Below are 24001 nucleotides of genomic sequence, written 5' to 3' on the forward strand. Positions count from 1 at the left end.
CTGTCTCTGCGCTCTCAGTGAGAGGAGGAGGAGGAGGAGGAGGAGGAGGAGCCTCACTCAAAAATTTTTTTCAGTGAGGGAGAGGAAGACCAGAAAAAATAGATCACGTGAATGTAGCAGAGTAGTAGGGTATATGACCTAAGAGACCAATCAGGTGACCAATCAGGTGATGATTAGCATGTGACTCACTTTGTGATTGGTAGTTTAAAGATAGAGAGCAGTGTGTGTGAGTGTCTGTTTAGAGTGATATCAATTGCCATCCATATCTACAGTTATAATTTATCAATAAATACCCCCATTTAACAGGCTAATCATCTATAATAGAGTTCAATTAACTTGATTAGAAGTAATAACTACTGTTGATATGACACAGTTGACTCCTATAAGAGGGTTCACCAATACCCCAGTTACCAAAGTAATATGTATTATAACTACCATACTAGCATTATCCATATCAGTATTACAATTGAAACCATATTTAAGATTATCAATCGATCCCTATATCATAGAGTATTTTCAATATTGGAGAATACTAAATTATCAAATATCAGTAGTTAATGAATCAGATTACCTCCTTGTCATCCTTTTATGGTTTCATTTTAAGAATTTAGAACGATTCTATGGTTCAAGAAAGTATTTCTCCATTATAATCTTATTCACATTATATAATGCTGCATTTTGCTTTATCTTTATGAGTTTCGCTCAATTAGGTTTATATTATATCTTATACATTTTAAAATCAGTCATATTTAATATTCCTCCCAATGATAATCAATATCAATCTTTAATCTTTAATGAAATCATCCCCGGTCCATTAGGAATCTTATCATCACTTTATGTTTGTTATGGTACGTTTATACCAGTTTCATATCATTTCAAAATCTTATTATCAAAACCATTTTCATCAACCTCGTCTGATTCAACATCAACTTCTCCAACTCCAACATCTTCCGAGTCACAATCAATAGATAGAACTCCATCAAGTAAAGAATTAACCTTAACCAATCATTTCCCCATTCATATCATCTATACTTTACTATTACTTAACAATGGTGCCAAATCAATTATACCTTGTTTAGTAGGTTTACTTGTAGGAAAATTACATATCTATGAATTATTACCAGGAAGTAAAAATTGGTTATTATCAAGTATAATATTTAGATTCCTTATTAATCCAAGTAAATCAATCAATAATGGTATTGATCTAGTGACAAGAAGATTTGGAGGAGGATACATATCTCTTGGATCAAATGATAATTTAGCATCAAATCAAAATTCTGTAACCACCAATCCTGATCAAATAGAGGAAGCAGAAGAGATATTAGATGATAATGAAAATAGAAATGAAGAACATGAAATAAGAGCCGAAACTCCAGTTAGACCTTTAGGTAGTCAATTCTTGGATACATTTAGGTCATAAGTAGTAGTACGTATTTATATATATTAATGAAATGAAAAGCTATATACAATAATGATATAATTAAGCAGTAACTTTTTCTTTCTTTCTTCTTTCAACATCCCAATTATATAATCTGGCAGTATTCACTTCCATAGTTGTTATATTCTCCTTTAAGAATTCTAAATCTTCCTTTATAATGGCTAATTGATCATTATTCTTCTTTAATCTATCATTCAATAATTCAACAGCTTCATCTAATGGATATTCTAACATAACTTCTGCTCCTAACCATAAATACACTGAATTGAGATTCTCCACATCTATACTTGCTTTATTATATAACGTATCGTTCAATTCATAGTTTGTCACTATGACTTTACCATCTTCATTATCTTCATCTTCTTCATCATCTTCTTCAGCTTTCTTTTCTTTAATATAATTAATGATATCCAAGTTTTTCTCAATATCGGGTATTTTAATATTTAAATCAGCTAATTGTTGTTGTTTGGATAATTCCATATACTTATATTGTTGTAATCTTTCTTGAAATGATTGAATCACATTTTCAAAATCTTGGTCGGGGTTCTTGATAATGGTTTCAACTTTATCTATGAATGGAGCTTCAGGAATACCACGAGGGTTTGTCTTCTTGGGTCTATAAAAATTAAGTTAGTATTGATTCACTAAACACAATTAAAATAGTAATAATACATACTTCAATATTTCAGACATTGTTATGGATGGTATATGATATATTTCAATAATATGTTATCAAATATTTAACTAATCTTTATACTCGAGATCAATAATTTTCAAAAACCTTTGAACTAAAGATGTCGCTTAATTAATGCGACATCAAATAATGTCTCATATTCTAAAATTGCAAAATTCTGTTTATACGCTCTCAAAGTTTACAAACACCAAAATTATACAAGAACAGATGTGTCATTTAGACTATTTACTTATTTAAGTATACTTAAAAACAAATTGTAAGTCTTCATTTCCTAATAACCATTGAGGTTTTGCTTCTTTCTGATTTCAAAAGCATTAAGAACAGATTCAGCAGCTTTAACACCAGATAAAGCCATAGCACCAAAAGTTGGACCCATTCTGTTACTACCATCAACTTCAGCTAATTCCATACCAGCAATAACTAAACCTGGAACAACTTCTCTGGTACCCTTGACAATGGCATCTTCAGCTTTATTCATATCTAAACCTCTCATACCACCTAATTGGAATCCATCTGCACTGGATGCTTGAGTTTGTGGTTTTTGTTCTGCGATTGGTTTGAATCCTTGAGTTATATCCTTTGGAGCTTTACCTAATTCTTCTAATCTCTTGGCTGAGAAAGCACCAAATGGACCATCATGGCCAGTGGTGGATAAAACAACATTACAATTGATGGTGTTTGGATCCATACAGGATTGAGTATCATGGTTTAAAGCAACTAAAGTCCAGTTAGTTACAACACCAGCAATTCTTAATTCACCAGTAATTTCATCACGACGAGTAATTAAATCTTCAACAGCAGTAGAATTGAATAATTTAATATTTGGGAATTGTAAAACTTTAGATAATAAAGTAGACATGAATAAAGCAGCATGTTTAACCACAACATAATCACCTTCATCATCATATTGAATACCTAAATCATCTAAAAATAAATCTGCTGGTTTTCTTAACACCATAGCAGAGAATAATTGACCACCTAACCAACATCCACCACCTGGACTGACAGAAGCTTCAATGATAGCAATTTTTAAATCTGGTCTATTTTTAGCTAAGACATAAGCAGCTGATAAACCGGCGGAACCAGCACCGACAATAACAACATCTGATTCAGTATATTTATCTAAATCAGCAAAATAACGTCTAGTCATAGCTCTTGAAACAGTTGATTCTCTAATTGGAGCAAACTTAAACTTTTCCCAATCAGCAAAACTAACATCACCATTCTTAGCATCTGATTTTAACTTGATGGTTTTATCCTTAGTTACAATTGGAGAGAAAGTGGTAGCGACTGGAGCTGTTTGAAGCATAGTTGGAGGAGTCATTTTAATTTTGATTTTATTTGAGTTTCTGAATTCAATAATGATAATGAAATTGAAATAATATCAAAAAGTTTATTCCTAAGGAGGGGGGGATACGGGTTATTTTATAGACCATTGGTGGATATCACTTTGACCCCTAATTTTGAACACGTTATTTTCATATTTTGTCTTATCCTGTTACATTTTCCTATTGACCCGGGAAACAGGTATCCAATTGCTATGATTTGAATGTGACTACCCCTCCTCCAAGAGGTTTCTAAACAATGAATGTAGTTAATAATTATAAATCAGACATTTTTCAATTTATAGAATTAAAGGATTTCCCTGTAAACGCATATTTTTTGTTGCTCGGTTGCAAATTGTCTCAACTCGTAGAACTGTAAGTGCATGCTCATAACTAAATACTACATCAAAAGTAAATTTATATAGGTTATTTCAATCGAACCATATCTAATTAACCCTCAAAATAATTACCTCTATGAGAATAAAAACTTTATTAAAATATACTATAAACAAGAAATAATGACGTTAAATGCTAAAATTGTTGAAGAATGGCTTAAGAAATCTCAACAATTAAATGTTTGTAATCTACTCCCTATCTACTTTTTTCATTGAATCCATTAAAATATCTTTCCCTAAAGTTTTTAATATGATGTGCTTTTAAACCATTAGATGTTTCACCTGCATAAGATTCGTCTCTCTTAACGTATACCAACAATCTTCTGGACCATTTATTAAATTCTTGTTCGAGGTTGTATATTAATTGTAAATTCTTATGTTGAGGAATTTGATTGATTTCAAAATCATCATTGGCAGTTGGCATCCAAAAAGCCAATCTTCCATCAAGGGGTAATCTATCTGCTGCAAATGTCAATAAATCATCCAATAAATTAGCTAATTCATATGGTTTTTTTGGGGGGATGAAATCTCTTCTTAAATGAGCCTTCTCGCCATCAATGACCACATGCTCCCTACCAGCAGCCTTTTCAGCATTCTTAGCTCCACACACTCTTAATCCTTCTCTGATTCCATAAGGTGGGTCACATACTATGGTATCTATAACGAAATCTGATCTTAATGCATTATTGGTGAAATCCATTGTCATGATATCTATGAAATATAAAGATGTATTATATTGTTTGAAATTAGCCTGTATGTTACAATCATCACTTTTACCCTTCAACATTCTAACATCAATATCAGAACCCATTGGTAATCCACCATAGTTAGCAGCTGCTACTAAGAACGAACCAGTTCCAGCAAATGGATCATATGTGATTTTTCCAGGTGCAACTTGACCAATATTACAAGACACTAAAGATAATTCAGCATCAAATGAAGTTGTTCCAATATACTTTCTAGTTCTAAGATCATATTTATCAAGAATGTTTTCAGTTCTAGCACTTAATTGAATTTGTCTACCTAACCATAAGTTTATTGGAGTTGTAGCTTTTTCACTACCAGTTACTTCATATTCTTCCAATATGGTATATATTTCATCCGGATTATTCATACTAACATGACCAGTAAATGCCATAAATGAAAATGATTCTATTAATTTGACTTTTTGTCTATTACTTCTACTTCCTTTGTAGCCTATGAAATTGAATCGGAATGAATTTTCTTTAAATATTTCAAATTTATCACTGCTTATTTGTTTAACGTTTTCTTGTAATTCTTCAACCGTCTTCCCATGACCCCATAATTCATATATCCCTTTACTTAACACTGATCTTTCCATTATTTTACGAGCTTGATCATCATTTTCTAATTGAACTATAAGAAATGGATTTGATTCATCGTGATGACTTAAATCTAACGGTATATTATATAAATCTGCTAATGACTCGAGTTCTGGTCTCCTGAAGTTAGGATATGCTTGAGCGAAGTATATCAAATAATCTTTCATATCTCGATATGTTGTTGTTGCAAGGTATATATCAGATCTATCTACTAGTTAAATGTCATCTCTAACTTTTTTTAATTTTTTTTTTTGGTTTGCGGCTCAGAATTTTTCACTGCTAAATTTGCGGTTGATAAATTAATAGTTGCAATTATCTTATCTCGATTGATAACAAGATTTGTTTAGGTTATTCAACTTTAATGAGACCAACTCGAGCTTATTCATTAGAATAAGGGTTGAATTAGTCATAATACTGTTTCATCTAATATAGTATTTTCTATCAACGGTTACTCTACTTATTATTACAGATCCATCATATGGTGGAATAGTCCTAGTTCACTCTCTACACACCAATATTAAAAGTGGCAATTAGACTTTGAGTTCGTTTTAGAACATATAAAGATATACTACTACTAGTTAACTAGGTCAAATAAGTGATATAATATAGATTATATTAATCTATAATTAATTGACAAATTGTCGTGTACTTTGTCCAAATCCACCAAGGCATCAACAATTCTAAAAATGGGCACTGAAAAAAAAATTGGACAACACTTCCTTTTGAAATCATATTCCCAATATCAAAACGATCAATCAATCAAAATAAGAGTGTGTCATATCATCATTTCTTTCATTTGTATCCCGTCGATTACCTATAATTCCAAAAGTAAGTAAGATTAAGATACGAATCAATTTGAAATCGATTTTTTAAAAAAAAAGAGAATTTGACATATCAAAAAAAGCTCAATTAAAGAATAAATCAAATTAGTTTATATTGTTACATATCGTATTAGAGTTAGTATTTCATACATAGCTTTTTTTTGTTTAGCATCCACATATAGTTCAATAATAAACTAAATATTATTCTAAAAAACCATTTATAACAAGATTTAACGTACTACGTATATTTAGTTATTTTAGTTTAGGATTAAAAAAAAAAGCAAGTTCCCCTCCCTTCATTCATTCCTTATACATATACATAGAATAGATTATTATAATGAGTTACGAAGACGACGAAGCTCTTTTCGAAGACATTTATGGTGATGATGACGCTGAAGAAAAGCAAACATCAACTACAGCTCCTGCTGCTGTGGAAGAAACCAAACCTGAAGTTGCAGCCGAAGTGACTCCTGCAGAACCAGCTCAGCCAGCATCTACCATTGTTACTACTGCCGCTGAAGTACCACAACCGCCACCACAACAAGCTCAAGCAACTACTGCTAATCCAACTTCTCAATTGCCACCACCACCACCAACCGGTATTCCTCAAGGTGCTGCTGTTCCGGGATTTGATCCTTCAAATTTCCCAGTTCCTCCAAATATGGGTGGATTTCCTGGTGTGCCCCAATTCGATCCAAGTACTGGTCAACCATTACCTCCACCACCTCCTCCAGCTTCTACTGGTGTACAACAACACTTGCCTTCAAATGTAGGAAAGGAAAGCGGTAAAATGTTCGTCGGTGGTCTTAACTGGGATACTACTGAAGAAGGTATGGTTGAATATTTCTCAAAGTATGGGGAAGTTATCGATTACACTATCATGAAAGATAGTAATACTGGTAGATCTAGAGGTTTTGGTTTCTTAACATTTAAAGATCCATCTTCAGTCGATGAAGTTATAAAAGTTGATCATATTTTAGATGGTAAGTTAATTGATCCAAAAAGAGCAATTGCTAGAGAAGAACAAGATAAAGTGGGTAAAATCTTCGTTGGTGGTATTGATCCAATGGTTAATGAAAAGGATTTTAATGATTTCTTTTCTCAATTTGGTAGTATTATCGATGCTCAATTAATGATCGATAAAGATACTGGTAGATCAAGAGGGTTTGGTTTTATTACTTATGATTCTCCAGATGCCGTTGATAGAGTGACTGTTAATAAATATTTAACTTTGAAAGGTAAAGCTATGGAAGTCAAGCGTGCTGAACCAAGAGGTCAACATCAGCAAAATCAAATTAATGCTCAACAGCAACAACAACTGCAACAACAACAATATAACTATGGCTATGGAGCTTCTCAATATGGTCAACAGCAACAATATCCACAAGCAACTCCTCAAATGACCCCAGAAATGATGCAATATTATCAAAGAATGCAACAATGGTATATGTATCAACAACAAGCTGCTGCTGCCCAAGCAGCTGGTCAACCATTCCCAACTCAACAAGCTGGTGTACTTCCTGTTGAAGGTGTTCAACCACCAATTTCTGGTTCATCAGACAGTCAACCATCACAACCTTTAAACCCACAAGCTCAAAGCGATGATATTGAATCAGAAGCAAGTGGGGATTATGGAAGAGGTGATAGTAACGATGGTTATAACGGTGGTTCTGATAGTCCACATAGAGATCAAAGAAGACTTAATTTACCAAGAGGTCCAAGAAGAGCTCCTCCAACTGGTCCTTCAGGTGGTAGAGGTGGATCCAGTGGTGGAAGAGGTCGTGGTGGTTTCAATAGAAGAAGTAGAGGATACCATCCTTACAGAGGTGACAGAGGTGGTAGAAGATAAACCCATTCAATGTAGTATTTATCTATAAAAAGAAAATTTCTATCTTATATAATTAATAAAAAAAGTTTTTCTATTTACGTCTTTTACTAGGACGAGCATTCTTGGCTCTCTTGTTTTCTTTTAACTGTCTTGCCTTCCTAATTTGTTCTGTAGTCTTTATTTCTTGTTGTTGACCGGCTCTATTGTAACCCTTGACAGATACACCGGACTCAAGAGCTTTATCAACCTTCTTCTTTTGTTTGAAATAATCATCTCTGTACTTATCAGGTAATTTAGGGGCAGCAACTTTCTTATGTTGGAACCTTTGGTTGTTAGTACCATTTCCATTTGAAGCTTCAAGAGATCCAACTTTAGCTGGTTGTAAGTTTCTCTTTTTCTTCCAATCATCGAATCTACCGGATTTATAGGTGGCAGGAATCTTTTGACCACTTTCACCAATGATATATTTCTTACCGTCAGAAGTAGAATTGATATATTTACCCTTCTTTCTGTCCCATTTCATGATTTGTTGATTCTTTTTGTTATTATCTGTATCATCGTTGTTGAAATCAAATGTGGCCTTAGCAGCATCATTGGCAAATGAGTTGGATAATTGTAATTGTTGATCTTGAATTAATGAAGCTGGAGCATAATGACTGATAAAGAAATTTGGATCTCTGAAGGACTTTTTCTCTTTCTTCTTAGATTCTATAATATCATCGGCATCTTCGAATGTTGATCTCAATTCATCTTCATTAACATTATATCCCGTTTCACCTTCAGCTTGTAAGACTTCATCTTCTAAACCATGGGTTAATCCAGCAATTCTTTCCTTTTGTAACAATTCCTTTTTCTCTCTGGCTTTTCTTTGGATTGGAGCAAGTTGTCTTCTTCTTTTATTCATGAAATCAACTAAATTATTATCTTCATCTTCACCACTAGCATGCTTGGCATTGTTTCTTTTACTGAATTCAAAAACAGTTTCCTTAACGTTTCTATTCAATAATTTATTTAAAAATTCTTGTTTTTCTTTTTCTAAATCAGGACCAAATAATAAATGTTGACCATCCCATCTGTCAGTTTCAAATATTTCCTTTGATCTCTTTAATGATTCAGCTGAAGCAGCTTGACGAGTTCTATAATATAATTTTTCGGCTTTGAATGTAACATCCTTAACTAATTGTAAATCATAATTATGTTTTACTAAATTCTCAAATAATTCTTGGAAAGTTTCTAATGATAAACGTGGAACTGAGCCAAGAACTAACCTATCAGTATATGATACAGGAGGTGAAATACCTGTGATTTTTGCTTTTTCTTCGTACATGGAAGTCAATAATATCTTCTTACCTAAGAATAATTCCAAATCTAATAAATAAGGTAATTCTTTTTCATTTATGATGGAATAAGCCCAACCTTTATTACCAGCTCTGGCAGTTCTACCAACTCTATGAATGAAAATTTTAGAAGATGCTGGGAAAGTGAAGTTGATAACATTAGCTAAAACCGGAATATCGATACCTCTAGCAGCAACATCAGTAACCACTAAGATATTTGTTACACCAATTCTAAATTGATATAATTGGTTCTTTCTAGCATGTTGATCTAAAGTACCGTAAATGTATGACACTAAGTAACCAGCATCTCTTAATAATTGATAGATATATTCTACATGATGTTTAGTTGGAACAAATACAATGGTTGAATGCTCGGATGGTAATTGATTTGCAGGTGGTAATCTTTCCTTTTTAAACTTTCTCTTTTTAGTTTTATCACGATTTTCTTCTTCTTCATCTTCTTCATTGGATTTTTTGTTCAAATCCAGTAACTTTTTTAATTGTTCTTTAGTTCCTAAAGGTATCTTTATAACTTCTTGTATTATATATAATAAGTTGGCTTCTCTTTCTTGTCTCTTGGTAGTAAAATATGCCATTTGTAAATTATCACTTATTTTTGAATCAGCATCTAATCTGACCAACACAGGACTAGTTAATCCAGCTTTAGCGAAATCGACTAATGAACGGGGTAAAGTAGCTGAGAATAAAAGGGATTGTCTTGAACTTGGTAAACTTGCCAATAATTCATTTAATTGTTCCGCAAACCCCATTTCGAATAATCTATCAGCTTCATCAAAAATTATACATTCTACTGATTTTAAATCTAATTCCATTTCGACTTTTAAATGCAAGAATCTACCAGGAGTGGCAACGATAATATCTGGATTAGATAAGACTGAGGAGAATTGTTCTTCTAATGAATCACCACCGATTAATACAACGGATTTCAAATCGGTATTCTTTGTGAACTCTCTGACTTGTTTAAATGTTTGTAATGCTAATTCTCTTGAAGGTGATAAGATAACAGCTCTGACACCAACTCTAGCACTATGATTTTTCAATCTTTCAATCATTGGTAATGTGAAGGCAGCAGTTTTACCACTACCGGTTCTAGCCATACCAACAACATCTCTACCTTCCATAATAAGAGGAATAGTCTTCCTTTGAATTGGAGTAGGTTGTCTATAACCTTTCTTTATAACGTTAGTCATTAAGAATTTTGAGAACCCAAAGGATTGAAATGAACCAGCTTTAGCTTTTTTAACATCAGGGTTATTATTTGCAAAATATGATGAAATGTCTTTGAGATCATCGTTATCATTATTTTGGTTATTTTTTTCATCACCTTCATCATCAGACATCTCCAATGAAGGGAATGGAGTACTGGCTTTGTTAACAACCTTTTGTTTCTTTTGTTTTGGTTCTTCCTTGTCTACTTCATCGTCCGATTCAATTATATCTTGGATTTCTTCATCTTGAGAATATGATTCAGAATCTGAACCTGATTCGATATCAGACTCATCGCCATTCAAAGTTAAGGCTCCAGCAATATCGTAATCTTCTTCTTGATCTGACATAATGTATTGAAATTGCCTTATTATATATTAATTCAAGCTATATATCTACATACTTAATTATTCAAAATTAAATTTTTTTATGATGCTCATCCTAACTCTGATATTTCCTGCATATCACTTGTATACTGCATATAAATGGTTGATTAAAAACTGCTAGCAAACAGAGAGAGTGAGAAAAAAAGATGGAGGGAGCGTAGAGAGAGAAGTTGCAATTGAATGCAAAATTGACTTCTTCAAATCGGCGAAGATAACAATTTCGTTTGAGTTCAATGAATGGAGGAAACTAGATTCAGTATAAGGAAACCAAATACTTGAAGTTTATGGGCCCATAATAAGTGTAATAACGAGAGATTCAGGTTTAGTGTGTATTAGGTACTGACAATGATCAACCCAAGATCAGCGACAATAATTATTTTAAGGGATGGTTTACAATAATGATGTAATGGCGATTATGTAATTAGTTGTCTGGTACTAAATGGTATAAATACTTAAAACTAAACTAGAGAGGACTAGTCAAGTACGATCTTATGCATACTATAAAATGATAATTCTTATCCGCATAGTGTTAGTGATCGGATTAGAAAATTATTATTATTTAAATAAAAAATGTCTGATTTCAGCAGAAACAGTAGTTAATTATTATTCATTCGTAAAAGATCATCATTCATATTCATTATTAGTTATAGTTTCAGATAAGAGACTTATAGATTTGATTTAGCTCTTATTGCATACTCAAAAGTGCAAAACAATCCCTGCAGCAATCGTGTTACCTGAGTTATGAACTTGTGTACAGTCTTCGTAACCGTCAGTATCTTACTGATACGAATTTCATAAAAACTCGGCTTGAAGTGAATGTTAGTATATTTCTACTTGATGAAATTTAATGAATTATATCTGGCATGTGATATTATTAACTGTAAATCGAGAGCATCATTTTGTGGTAACAGGTACATGATACTCTTAAAATGAAAATCCTGAGGACTAGACTTCATAATTTGAAATTTTAGTAAAGGAAAACATGACCTCATGATTACAGGGACTGAACCCTGTTGAATATTACATTAACATTCTTTTAATCATAACCCAATAAATATGTTGCGCTGTATGTCGCCTCGTTTGCAATTTAACTATTTTATCTATATAAAAAAAGTGAGACTACTTGAAATTTTCAACCGTTATTTTTTATTACCGTAAATTTAAGAGAAATGGAAACGGATATCCAATATAGACATTTCGTAGAAGTTAGCCCCCGTCCCATGAAACCGACTTGAAATTCTGAGTGAGATCTTTGCACGGGTTTGTTGACAATGTATTTTAACCTCCTTACCTAGAATTTTAGACCGTAACTAGTGATTTATGGATTTGAAATTAAGGTTGGTTGTAGCTGTCAATTAAGAATGTTTCCAGTAAATTCACTTCTGTGATAATGCTTCTATTGCAGCAGAGGTTAAATTAATTACTTGACAGTTTAGAACACGCACTATCATAGCTCATAATGTAATTTATCACCTTGTCTACGAATTTCAACATACAAATTTCTTTATCCGCTTTTTTGTCATATCTGATGTTTGCCCAGTTTACTAGCCTCAATCACTTTGAGGCGCGCAAACTCACAGCAAAGAAAATTTTCTCATGTAATTTTTTCTTCCTAGCGAGCGAGCGAGCGAAATAAATTTTATAGCTTAGCGGGGTTGTGTTCAGGAGGAACGGAAAATAAATAAAAAATATACGGAGAAGGAGAATATCTGGATTATTCAAAGTTTATGAATTATGCAAAAAATCCAACCCCTAACAGCATTTTAAATATTTATCTTGGTTTTTAATATTGTAAGTAAATCATGGTGTGACTCAAGACGATTTTAAATTCAAAAATTAATTAATTATCCTATGATAGTCGCAGTCACCGGTACGCATATATGCATATACTAATCGATTTATAGATATAACAGCAAACATTTCTTAGCTAAATAGTCGAGACATATAAACAAACATTGAAGTATGGTAATTTCCTTGATACAAACGAGTAACGCAATTAGACGCCTCATAGAAGTATAGACTCCTTAAAAAACAGAAAACTAGCTAATTCTTGACATAATAGAGACAATAGAACGGTTAACAATGGCACAAAGAGGCTCCACCTTCACTGGTTAACGATCAACTCTAACAATAATTACAATTAGTTAGTCTTGAAGAGGATAAATTAGAGTTGCAATAAGGTTAGATGTGATAGTAGCTGGTTCACGAAAATGTTCGTATAAATAACGCAAATATAAATCAAAAATTTAGAAGTATGTACGGACTTAATACCGAATATAATAGTTACAAATTCCAAACTTAAAATAAAGGAAAGGGGATATATGAATCGCGAAATGGATTATCCATATGACAGTATGGCATTCTTTACATTCGATGAAAAGCATGGAAGTCATGAATTAAAATGGTACGATTTTTGTTGGTCCAATGGAAGTTCAAACATTGAGGCACATCTCGGGGACAAAGAAAACAATATTGCAAATCAATTCCAGTTTAATCTTCACTGCAGCATATTCATAGTTAGGTTAACTCAAGCAAGTCAGGTCGCGTACATTATAATGAGCTTACATAAATCAAATATCTCATTATAAACTTAATAATTGATAGTTAATAATTGACAACTTACAGAATTATAAGGATCAATTATACATTTTGATTACAGTACATATGAAACGAAACGAAAGGGAAGAATAGATTTAAAAATAAGCTGATAACATATCGTAGATGTTGCAGATAAAATTCAATTAATGACTCTATATTAATTTTTTTCCATAGTAAATTTCGTTAAATTATTCATGACATCATGAACATTTTCTGAGAAAAAATGTCTGATTTTTTATTAATGCGTAACAAAAGTGGAACAAAAATTGTCTGCATGTAAAGGAGGTGTCGTTTTGCAGTATATGTGCGATGAATAAAATCAAGAAGTATAGTAAGAGACAAGCGTTATGTATAGGTATCAAAGTTTGGTAAAGGAAGATAAACCTTAGCGGCTGATGCCTAAGCTAACCTTCTATTTTGCTCGCAGAATTCAAGAAAATGTAGCTATAGAGACGTCAGTGGCCTAGAGCGTCAACGCAATGATCGTAATTATTTACCATTGTTCCGAACCTTTAGGCAATTCAAGTAGAAAACTGTATCCAAGCAACTTAGCTTTTAAAATTATTATTATTTCTTGATTGGAAATATGTTTCCGCTTCAATTGAGTTTAGAATTATATCAAAACCACTTTTCCGCTTTTGTATAACTAGTATATTTTATAATTTAGTGTCTTTTCGTTTTAGCTTTTTCGATTTGCAAATTTATTGTTAGTTTTTTTTTGTTTTATATAATTGAGAACAATACCTGAAATGATTGCATGTACAAATTAAAATTCGGTTTCGCTTTTACTTTTTCTTACATTATTTTTTAAAATTATTGTATGCACCTTTATTCATCTAACTTGTAAAATTATTACTGTTTTAAGAGAAGGAAAAATACCCCGAATTGGGAATTGATTTTTTTTGTGTACAGAAAATCATCTTGCATTAATCTCTCTTTTTTTCTCTTCTTCTTCTTCTTCTTTAAAAGTTTCCCTTGTTTCAGTCGGTCTAGAGTGGTAGTAAAATAGATCTGGTTCCACTAAAGCAATCAAAAAATCAAATATTAAAAACCTTACAACGTAGGTTATGTGTTACTAATAATTTAGATTGCGTCGCTAAACAATTGACTAAACGAAAATATTAGGAAAAGCTAGTTGAAATACCGCCTCCTGCCGCCCCTGATCTATCAGGTTCGAAACCAGATAATTTGTCTGTTAACAATGGTTACAACTAGCCATATGTGAGTTAGAAAATAATGAACTTGAGCGCCTGTAAATCAGACAAAATTTTATTATATAAATTTAAGAACAAAAATATTATGGTCAACTTCTAGCCATTTTTGTTTTTTCTCTCCTTATCACTAGCCTTAGTTGTTGACTTCTCGGGCAATTAGTAACGATATCTTTGTGTTAAACATAGAAAATAATAGAACACTAAAAAATAAACTATCAAGGAAATCATCATAGACATAAGTTCTGTATTCTTACAAGGCTAAACATAATGTTTAGAAGAAAATAATCAGCGTTTAAAATAAACTTATAAAATAAAATACAATGAGAATTAAACAATAATAATAGCACACTGAAGCTGAAGTCCAGATCAAAATATATTATTTTGAATATATTTTCGTTAATAAACTAGGTTTTCAAAACTTAGTCTTAGCTATCACCTGATTACTAAAAAACCTTAAATTTTAAGTTTTACAATATAAATCTTCTAAATTTAAGACTAAATTTAACAAAGAACCCCCTAGCTACCATCTAACCGATATAAGGCTTTTGGAAAACTATCCACAGCAACTAAAACTCGGCACATATATTTATTCATACTGTTATACTTTTGATGATCTGTCTTTACAGGTGGTTGCCTTAACAAAGGTTAGATTAACAATTTTATTCGGCTATAGGGGAGGCCACCATTCGGCATTTAGGGTAACAAAAAAAAGTAATTAGGATGTTAGGGGGAGTTCAAGTTCCCGACAAAAAAAATAATGTACATAACGAAGGCAGAGTAATTGAATTGTTCGATTGTACATTACCGTAATTAGGGAAAATACCCATCAAGTTAATATTACTAATTATTTGTATGATTTTTTGGAGGTGGTTAAACTTGCCTGATAGTTAGGTAAGCACACTTTGCTTTTTTTTTATTTTTGATCTCTGCTTAGAAAATTGATAATCTCTCATTTACATTGCCTATACATTTACGATCAGAATAATTTACAATTTTGAAGTTCCTTTTTCCATTGTATAAGCAACTATATTTCCTATCTCTTTTAGGTAGTTTTTAAGTAAAGCATAGTTGGATGGGTCAGCGGGGTATATCAATCTACAATGCTGTTTGGAATTAGTAATTAGTATAAGCTCAAAAGTCATGAACTGTCAGATTTTGATAACCTATAGTCTAGCCTAGTCTAGTGGACGTACGTGCAATTGTCGACTAAAGCCAACTTTTTATCGTGGCAAAGGTCCTTTTCATCCGGCTTGAGGCCAAATTGACAACTTCAAACCTAGAGTTACAGACATATACATATAATAATAGAACAATTTTTACTTCAACATGAATATATTATATTAGGCATGTAGGGCTAATCATCTCATAAATGAAAATCTTCCTCCAAATTTCCCTTTTATTTTATCCAAATTTAGCACATCCCCAAAAAAATCTCATCTTTACAAGCATAGTCGACGCTAAACATGCATGACAAAAGAAAATAAAAATAAACTAAAAAAAAAAAGATCTGTCTGAAAAAATATTTCTTTGATATCAAAAAAAAAATACATAAATTAAAAATAATCTAACCTGGAAAGATAAAAAGAAAAGGTTATATTATTAGAGTATTATATCAGACAATAGAGCTACCCACTAACGCTTTCTCAGGTATTATATTAGAGTAAATATAATTCTCTTAAACAGAAAGCGATGAAATGGATATGAACTTTTTCAATTGAAAAGCACAATCAAAATTCTAATTGGAACACCGTGGGAGACAAAACAATAAAAATAAGACATGCAAGTGTAGCATATTAAATTTTATGAATAAAAATTAGAGGCGAAAAATGTCTGACGCAAGAAAATATACATCTAACCATAGCGAAAGTCATAGAAGGTTGTGCAAAATTAGCGGGGCTATCAATTTGGTAAAAAGAATAAACTGGTAATAAATTTGTCGCCAGATTTTGCCTTAACCCCTTTGTCACTATTTCTCTTTTTTAACTCCATTTGCTGCCTTTGCTAACTGCGTGTAAATCTTCTGCAGCTGATAACTACTAATGACGGTTAGGCACAACTTAGTAACTGCGATATCATGCTTATAGTTTAGTCCACATAGAACAATTATTCGTATTGGTCTCATTTTAATTAAAACCATTCCCAAAAAGGTCCGCTACATGTGAATTGGCCACCACTATTGAGATGAGGTTGGATGTTGTTGTGGCTCATAGAATTGGGATTGCTTTGCTCAACACAAAATGATAAGAAAATAAATAATGCAAAATGAAGCAGCTAAAAATATTTTACAACGAAAAAAAAAATAAAAATTAGATTAGTACAACCCAGAATACCTAACTGATGAAGAGCAGAGCCCAACACTTTCAGAAGGTAACTTCTACCCATTTTAATAGGAAGACAAAAGCTTAATAATAAGTATATAATAAAGTAGTTATATAAAATAGTATATCTTTAACACCGCCATCTACGGTAGGATATCATAAAAGAAGAGTATCTGATGCTAAATTATTTTTTGCTTGCTAAACCCCTTATAATCTGTCATTAACGGAAATGTACCGCCGCCTAATCCTCCTAAATTTCAACCTTTTCACATTAAAATGTACTACAAAACCAAAAGTGATGTAAATAATATTAAATGATGTAGTTCGATTAACAAAATAATTGTTAAAGCATGAATCAATTGAAATTATAAAATAATCCTTCGAAAAAATATATTGAGATTGTAAGCGTGAGTTGCATCGATTGCATACACAAAAATACGCGACAGTATAACTACAATCAAAAATTTGTTTGAAGATCTTGTCTGGCTGATTACACCTGAAATTGTTCGAATTCTATTACATCTATGCTTCTGCTGCTGATACAGATTCTTCTACCGTTACAGATTCTGTTGTTAAAAAAAACCGATCAGAAACGATGATTGCTTATAATACGTAAATGATCGAGAGGTACATATGAAATTTGGGGTAGATAACGCTTTTTCAAGCAAGATGAGATGAAATTTATAATTGAAAAGGTTTTGTGAATGTAATTGAACGATGAGTATTTGTAATATGAAGACCGAACAACTGTCCCTTTCATAAGAAATGTTTCTAATTAAAACAATAAGGACTTATTGGATTGCTGTCTCCCATATTTCGTTACGAACAACAGCATAATCGATGGTCAGAGTCCGAAACCACTTAAGCAGAGCTTTCAATATTTTTTTACAACATTTATTGTAATATTACGGTTTGACAACATATTTTTTTTGATTAGAATAAACAAACTTTTGTGGTAATCTTAACCAAATTTCATGTAATGAGGTCAAGGTATCGAATCTACCATAACCGTAACGAGTTGCCCAGAGCTCAAACTAGTTAAAGCATATTTACTAAAGCGGAACTAAAATTAAATTTAGGATCGACGATCTAATCTCTCCTCTCCTACCCTTGAAACAATAAAGGCGCTGAATGTAATAGAAGTATCAAGTTTGTCAATTGTATGAGATTTATTAACTAAACACACAGCTTCTGCTTGCTAACTTCTGCAGATCGATATAAAGATAAACGAAATATGAAACTATGCACAAAGAAAGATAACTTACTAATGACTATCGTAGTTAAGAACTGCTTTACATAATCCATCGTTTCTCTTACACTTTCCAATATGTTTGATTTTTAGATGGAAGCCGTTGCAAACTCCATAGCAATTCTTTTCTAAATTCGGTTGAAATTATCCCAATACAGTAAAGAGAAATTGAGTAGACATTATAATCAGATTTATAACAAATGAAATGATGCTTAAAGTTACTTCCCCAAACACTCTTTATATCATCAATATAGGTCAGAATGTTACTGTTTGTATGGCAACTTTAATTGTCATTTTCTAGTTATATAGCAAGTGTTACCATGAGATCTCATAACTATGAGCTAACGTAACCGGACTATGTCCCAAGCAAACTGCACAAAAAAAATTGCTTACTTTGGATGTTTGTGGGAGTACATAGCCACAGGTATTTGTCGTACATTGCAGATCATGCACCTGAAATTTCTTAGTGTAAATAAGTAACCATCGTACCAGACACTTTCTTAACACTTGATTCCATGTTTCCATACTTCCTTATAAGACTACAAGGCGATAACGGAGAATATATGCTGACTATAATTAATAGTGAAAAATTCGTAAACAGAGTGGTTTAATTCAGTAAATTCCCGCACTATTTTCTTTATAGCCTCAAACCATTCAGGACATCCTGTTATTATGATCCCCCGTAGCATAAATCAATGAATCGTCTTACTCTTCTCATGTCCATTGTGGTTTACGTGATCCATTAGGTCCAATAGTTAGATCGCAATAGGTCCGAGAAATTTTCGTTTATCCGATTCAAGCAATTGTCATTGTATTTGGCATTTATATTTAGTTCTTTCTCTTGGTATGTCTACTTAAATCTTATCCAGGACCATGGTTAGGAGAATTATATACCTAAGCTCGGATTTTGTGCCTAGATAATAGAATGGACTTAGGCTATTCATTTGGTTTTAATTTTAGCTTGGATTTTTCAACTTTTTTTCGCAATGAATCCATTTTGATTCAATAATGCTTCTCCTTACCATTCAATTCTCTGTTACAAACGCTCGCTATAATGTGAAACACTAACACATTCCATTTAACCACCTTATTTTAATACTATTTCTTGGTTCGGAGTGAAAAGGGGAACAAAACTTTTTAAATAAATGATTTACAATTATAAGAATAAAATTGCGAATGATGAAATGTTAGGCAACATTAGCCGTGCCTATCTCGCAGCCCTGAATAAAGACATCTGGTACGAAGCTTTTACTAATTAAACTATATAGCATTCCGAGTATAATTGTCGTTATTACCCATACTATGAAATGGGTTACATAATGCTCCGAACTTATGCTATAAGTACTACTGATGTTCTGGCAACAACGTTGTGGCTAGCATAAAAGTTGATTTTCTGCTGCGCAGCAGCAATATTTTATTTTTTTCTTCAAAAATCGGGGGAAAAGAATAGAAAATTTAGTGAGGCCGCAGGTAGCGCCAAACTAAGGTAAGTAACAAGTCTACAGAGCTTTTGCTTACAGAAGGGAGAAATGAGCGATGACCATTACGTAAAAGCAAAACAAGCGGTTATAGATTCTGTTTTGGATTTATTTTTATCTACACATTGGTTGCAATAGGTCTATTATGACATGATGACCAAAATAGGTTTACATATCCATACAACCTGAATAAATTAGGATTTGTCAATAAAGATATCAATTTATTAATTTCCAGGATAGCCACTATACAGATCAGGCAGTTACTGAAAAAAATCTGAATGTTTCATAGAAGCGAGATTAGAGGCTGCGCTGTGCTTATAAGAGAGTTCAAGGGAAAAATAAGAAAAAGAAACAGTAATCTTGCTGAGACGAAATCAGCAGAGAGATATAACCCTAGAAGCAATTTACTTCAATGGTAGTTAGAAATGTTTGCATAAGTACAAAATAGATTAGATAAGAAAAAGGATCATATTTATTGTGTGATAGATTGTAAATCATTCGAAGAGACCTATTTATGTCATTACTAGAAAATCAGAGAAATTTACCTAGCGAAAATATGAGGAGATAAAATATATCATCGGATAAGCTCTAAAGCGACGGAAATCAATCTGAAGTATTTACTATACTCCAGGTGCTAAACTATAATTCACTAGCCACTTTTCATTTACGTTAAAAATTCGCCTTACTTTACGCTTTCTGATTCTGCATACATTTGAATAAAATAATATGGCCCCGTAAGCCGTGAAAACTATAACAGTATTTAGGTTATATATAGCCGCTTGTGCTTCTGTTTCACTTATATATTTGAAGGAACAAAAAAAAAGAAAAGAAAGAATTAAAAAATAATTTAATGTAATATAATAAATTAAAATTTGCACTTTAGATCGATATACCTAAACTTTACTCTCAGTAAAATTTGTGCAAATCAACACTATAATGAAATATCATTCAATTGAATTCAAAAAGCGCGCATTCCAAATACACAGTAAATTAACAAAGTAAGACAACAAGCTTGTTGAATTGATTTTCTCCTTATGCAAGTTGCCTCCACAAAATAAGCTTTAAGCTTGCGCACACAATACAACAACCAAAAATCAAAACTGACAAAAAATAAATCAGTAAAAAATATCTGAAAAATGTCTGAAAAAATAATTTATCTTGTCTGGATTTGAATTTTTAAATCTGTCAAACCAAAAAAAAGGGAAACAATAAGTACTAAAAAAGCAAATTATTTTTTTGTAACACTTGCATATACCTCTACAGTTGCATACATTCAGACAATTACCACAAATAAAATAAAACAAATTTAAGAGAGAAATTAGAAAAGAACTAAAACCCAAAACAGAATTATAACAAAAAAAATCATAAAATAAAAAATATCATATAATAAAATAAAAACAAAAATAAAAAAAAAAAACTACGCTAACTACTGTGAAAAATCATGTATATAGTCATAGATACATATACAGCACATCCAAATATATATAGTCATGACTATATATCTACAATTTATAAAACCACCCAACCACTGATTTAAAATTTGTTAATTTCGTTAGCAATTTGTTCTTTTCCAACTGGATTTTTATTGCTTTAGTTATCAACAGGTCCATAGTTGATATTGTTGATTATTGCCAGAGTATTCATATACATCTTCGGGCTTATTTTGATTCCCCGTTAGTTTGTCAATTCATAGCGATTGACAATAAATCCGTTTGCAATTTTTTGATATTCATTTCTATTCTTTATTAACTCTCTTGGTTTCCTTTTTTATCTTATTTATTTTGCAATCCGTTTCATTTGAAGTCAGTTCATTTGATTGATATCTATTTAATTTAATTCTTTTCCATTCTTTTGCATCCCCTCCCATTCAGGTAATCGGTTTCATACGCACTACAATATAGTAATAACCCTTCCAACAGTTCATTTTATTCAATTTCATTCCAATCATATATATCTTCAAAGTAAATTCATTCCATAGTAATCATCATGCCTCAACAACTACCATCTGTATCAGAATTAATAACAACCACAACAACCACACCTTCTGGTGGAAGTTCTACTTCAATACCCACATTAACCAAACTGTCACCATCTTATGGAGCAACAGGAACGACAACTCCTTCTCCTTCAGCATTGCCCAAGAAATTATCGAATTCTCCTCATTCTCCAAAATCAATTGTTCCTAGAATCTCATCAACTACATCATTTACATCTCATAATAATAGTATATCATATAATTCATTACCTCATCCTCCATTAAGAAGATTAACCGAACCAAATTTACCAATAAGTTCTACTTCAAATCATGAATATAATAATTCAACTTCTATAACAACTTCTCCCTCATCAGCTGGCCCTTCAGATTATTTTAATTATCATCAAATAAATCCCAGAAGTTCAATCTCTTCTTCCATAGATCCATTAAGTAGAACACCTCCTTATCATTATGGCGAACATCCACAACAATTACCTCCTCCTCCTCCACCTCATCATCATCCAGCTCCACCACATCATTATCCATATCCACCACCACCTCCTCATGTGTATTATCAACAGGGTCCACCACCTCAAACTGTTTATATGGAAGGAAATTATCCCCGCATTGGGACTCCTGGAGCTCCAATGTATGGCAATTCACAATCATCACCACCAATTAATCATAACGGTCAACCTGGTCCACCAGTTGGAATGTATCCACATCATCCTCAACAATATCATACTTATTATACAGGCCAAGTAATGCATGGAGGTCCAACTCAAGGCAATCCTGGTCAAATGCAAGGACAAGTTCCATTACATATGCAAGGACAACCGCCACTTCCTCATCAACAAGATGGTCGTAGGAATCATCAACAACATCATACACTTCAACATCATCAACATGTTCCAATACCTTCGCATATACATTTCGATGAAAATCAAGCATTGGTTAATAAAAGAAGAATTATAAAACGAAGAACAAGAACAGGATGCTTAACATGTCGTAAAAGAAGAATTAAATGTGATGAACGTAAACCATCATGTTTTAATTGTGAGAGGTCTAAAAAGGTTTGTTTGGGATATGAAAATTTATCGAATTTAAATATGGGTAATGGTTTTAAGAGAAAGAAGAGTGTGGGAAATACTATTAGTGAAGAGGATGGTGAGGTTGATTTCAGACAACCATTACCACCTCAAAGATCAGAATCAAATGAGAAATTGAATTTGAATGATACTGGCGATCATCATTATCATTTGCAACAAACATCAACTAATGATTCATTACTGAATAATGGTGGTAATAGCAATGGGTTAAATATTTCTACTCCAACATCATTACCACCACTTTCCCTTCCACCTCCAATTTCATATTCGCATGCCAGAGTCAATGGTAATAACGATAGAAGTAGTGATGGCAGTAGTGGTCATTTATTCAATCGATCAATTATGTCCAAGGGTTCAAATGATTCAAATGAAGTTGAATCGTCAACAGGTGGAGCATCAACCTCATCTAATAATGGAAGTCATTATTTACCAGCCAATCATCCTGCCAATTATTCTATGAATAAGGTTTCCGTCCATGACTTAATAAGATGATAATATTTACTTCTTTTTATTCTGGTTTTATTATTTCATTTCTTGTTGCGTTGTTATTGATATTTGTTTTCATAATATATTTTTAGTAGTTTTCATAGGGATTCACGTTTAATTTTCGTACTATCGTATTTTCTTTCTTTCATGGGTGTTTAATATTGTTTATATATACATAGAATGTAGTATAATATTATAGTTCTATTAGCTTTTGCAAAGTAAACAAATTATAAAAACATAATTGAAATTGTAAGGGTTCAAAAGTGTAAAAGTATTCTGGGGTAGGTAGGTAAAACACATAAAATTTCTTCTTTGAATCTGATTCCAAAAGGTTTGGGCTTAGCCACATAACTAAATGTTTAATAGTTGGTTATTATTATTTTGACACATTATAACTAGTAGAATAACTATTTTATAAATTATTAAACTAGAGAGAAGATTTAAAACATTAAACAAAATAGGGTCAATAATAATACAAAAAGAAAGAAGGTTTCCGGTATAACGTAGGCATATGCAAGTATCGTAAGTATGATATTATTTTTAAAATTTAAAATTAGCAATTTGATTAGAAATTAATTGAGGCCTCGATTAATAAATTAGAAGTTTAATTAAACCAAATCCACATTCTATATTGAATAGTTGTGTTTATGGCCTAATCTTATAAATGAAAGGGGAAATAGAAATCCGATAGGGATTATAGGCTTGCATAATATTATATTCCATGGCATTTTAGCCTTCTTTTATTTTGGTAGCCAATTTCTTCAATGCATGGAAATTTTA

General features: G+C 32.1%; 7 protein-coding genes across 7 annotated transcripts; 3 read left to right on the forward strand and 4 right to left on the reverse strand. All coding sequences in view use genetic code 12, as the record gives it.

Annotated features, from left to right (window-relative positions):
- The first annotated feature begins 55 nt into the window (after positions 1 to 55).
- DFJ63DRAFT_319967 (uncharacterized protein) lies at positions 56 to 1485 on the forward strand. The gene has a single exon (XM_064907134.1). The coding sequence runs from the start codon at positions 365 to 367 to the stop codon at positions 1418 to 1420; it is 1056 nt and encodes a 351-aa protein (XP_064761076.1). The 5' UTR covers positions 56 to 364; the 3' UTR covers positions 1421 to 1485.
- DFJ63DRAFT_194015 (tubulin-binding prefolding complex subunit) lies at positions 1451 to 2267 on the reverse strand. The gene is made up of 2 exons (XM_064903901.1): positions 2115 to 2267; positions 1451 to 2054 (listed from the first exon to the last, which is right to left on the reverse strand). The coding sequence occupies exons 1-2, from the start codon at positions 2129 to 2131 to the stop codon at positions 1481 to 1483; spliced, it is 591 nt and encodes a 196-aa protein (XP_064761077.1). The 5' UTR covers positions 2132 to 2267; the 3' UTR covers positions 1451 to 1480.
- A 136-nt stretch (positions 2268 to 2403) lies between these two features.
- On the reverse strand, positions 2404 to 3456 carry THI4 (thiamine thiazole synthase; the record flags this gene model as incomplete). Its single annotated transcript, XM_064908388.1, has 1 exon — positions 2404 to 3456. The coding sequence occupies one exon, from the start codon at positions 3454 to 3456 to the stop codon at positions 2404 to 2406; it is 1053 nt and encodes a 350-aa protein (XP_064761078.1).
- A 592-nt stretch (positions 3457 to 4048) lies between these two features.
- Positions 4049 to 5362, reverse strand: DFJ63DRAFT_336495 (tRNA (guanine-N2-)-methyltransferase; the record flags this gene model as incomplete). Its single annotated transcript, XM_064908389.1, has 1 exon — positions 4049 to 5362. The coding sequence occupies one exon, from the start codon at positions 5360 to 5362 to the stop codon at positions 4049 to 4051; it is 1314 nt and encodes a 437-aa protein (XP_064761079.1).
- Positions 5363 to 5881: 519 nt separating this feature from the next.
- On the forward strand, positions 5882 to 7868 carry DFJ63DRAFT_319972 (uncharacterized protein; the record flags this gene model as incomplete). Its single annotated transcript, XM_064907135.1, has 1 exon — positions 5882 to 7868. Exon 1 carries the CDS (start codon positions 6354 to 6356, stop codon positions 7863 to 7865), a length of 1512 nt encoding a protein of 503 aa, XP_064761080.1. The 5' UTR covers positions 5882 to 6353.
- On the reverse strand, positions 7869 to 10779 carry DFJ63DRAFT_330738 (putative ATP-dependent RNA helicase). Its single transcript, XM_064907651.1, has one exon. The coding sequence runs from the start codon at positions 10756 to 10758 to the stop codon at positions 7936 to 7938; it is 2823 nt and encodes a 940-aa protein (XP_064761081.1). The 5' UTR covers positions 10759 to 10779; the 3' UTR covers positions 7869 to 7935.
- A 10858-nt stretch (positions 10780 to 21637) lies between these two features.
- WOR2 (Zn(II)2Cys6 transcription factor WOR2) lies at positions 21638 to 23227 on the forward strand (the record flags this gene model as incomplete). Its single annotated transcript, XM_064906344.1, has 1 exon — positions 21638 to 23227. One exon carries the CDS (start codon positions 21638 to 21640, stop codon positions 23225 to 23227), a length of 1590 nt encoding a protein of 529 aa, XP_064761082.1.
- Positions 23228 to 24001: the final 774 nt, after the last annotated feature.

This window comes from Scheffersomyces coipomensis (assembly GCF_036884675.1).
Source record: "Scheffersomyces coipomensis strain NRRL Y-17651 chromosome Unknown DFJ63scaffold_5, whole genome shotgun sequence".
Lineage (NCBI taxonomy): Eukaryota > Fungi > Ascomycota > Pichiomycetes > Serinales > Debaryomycetaceae > Scheffersomyces > Scheffersomyces coipomensis.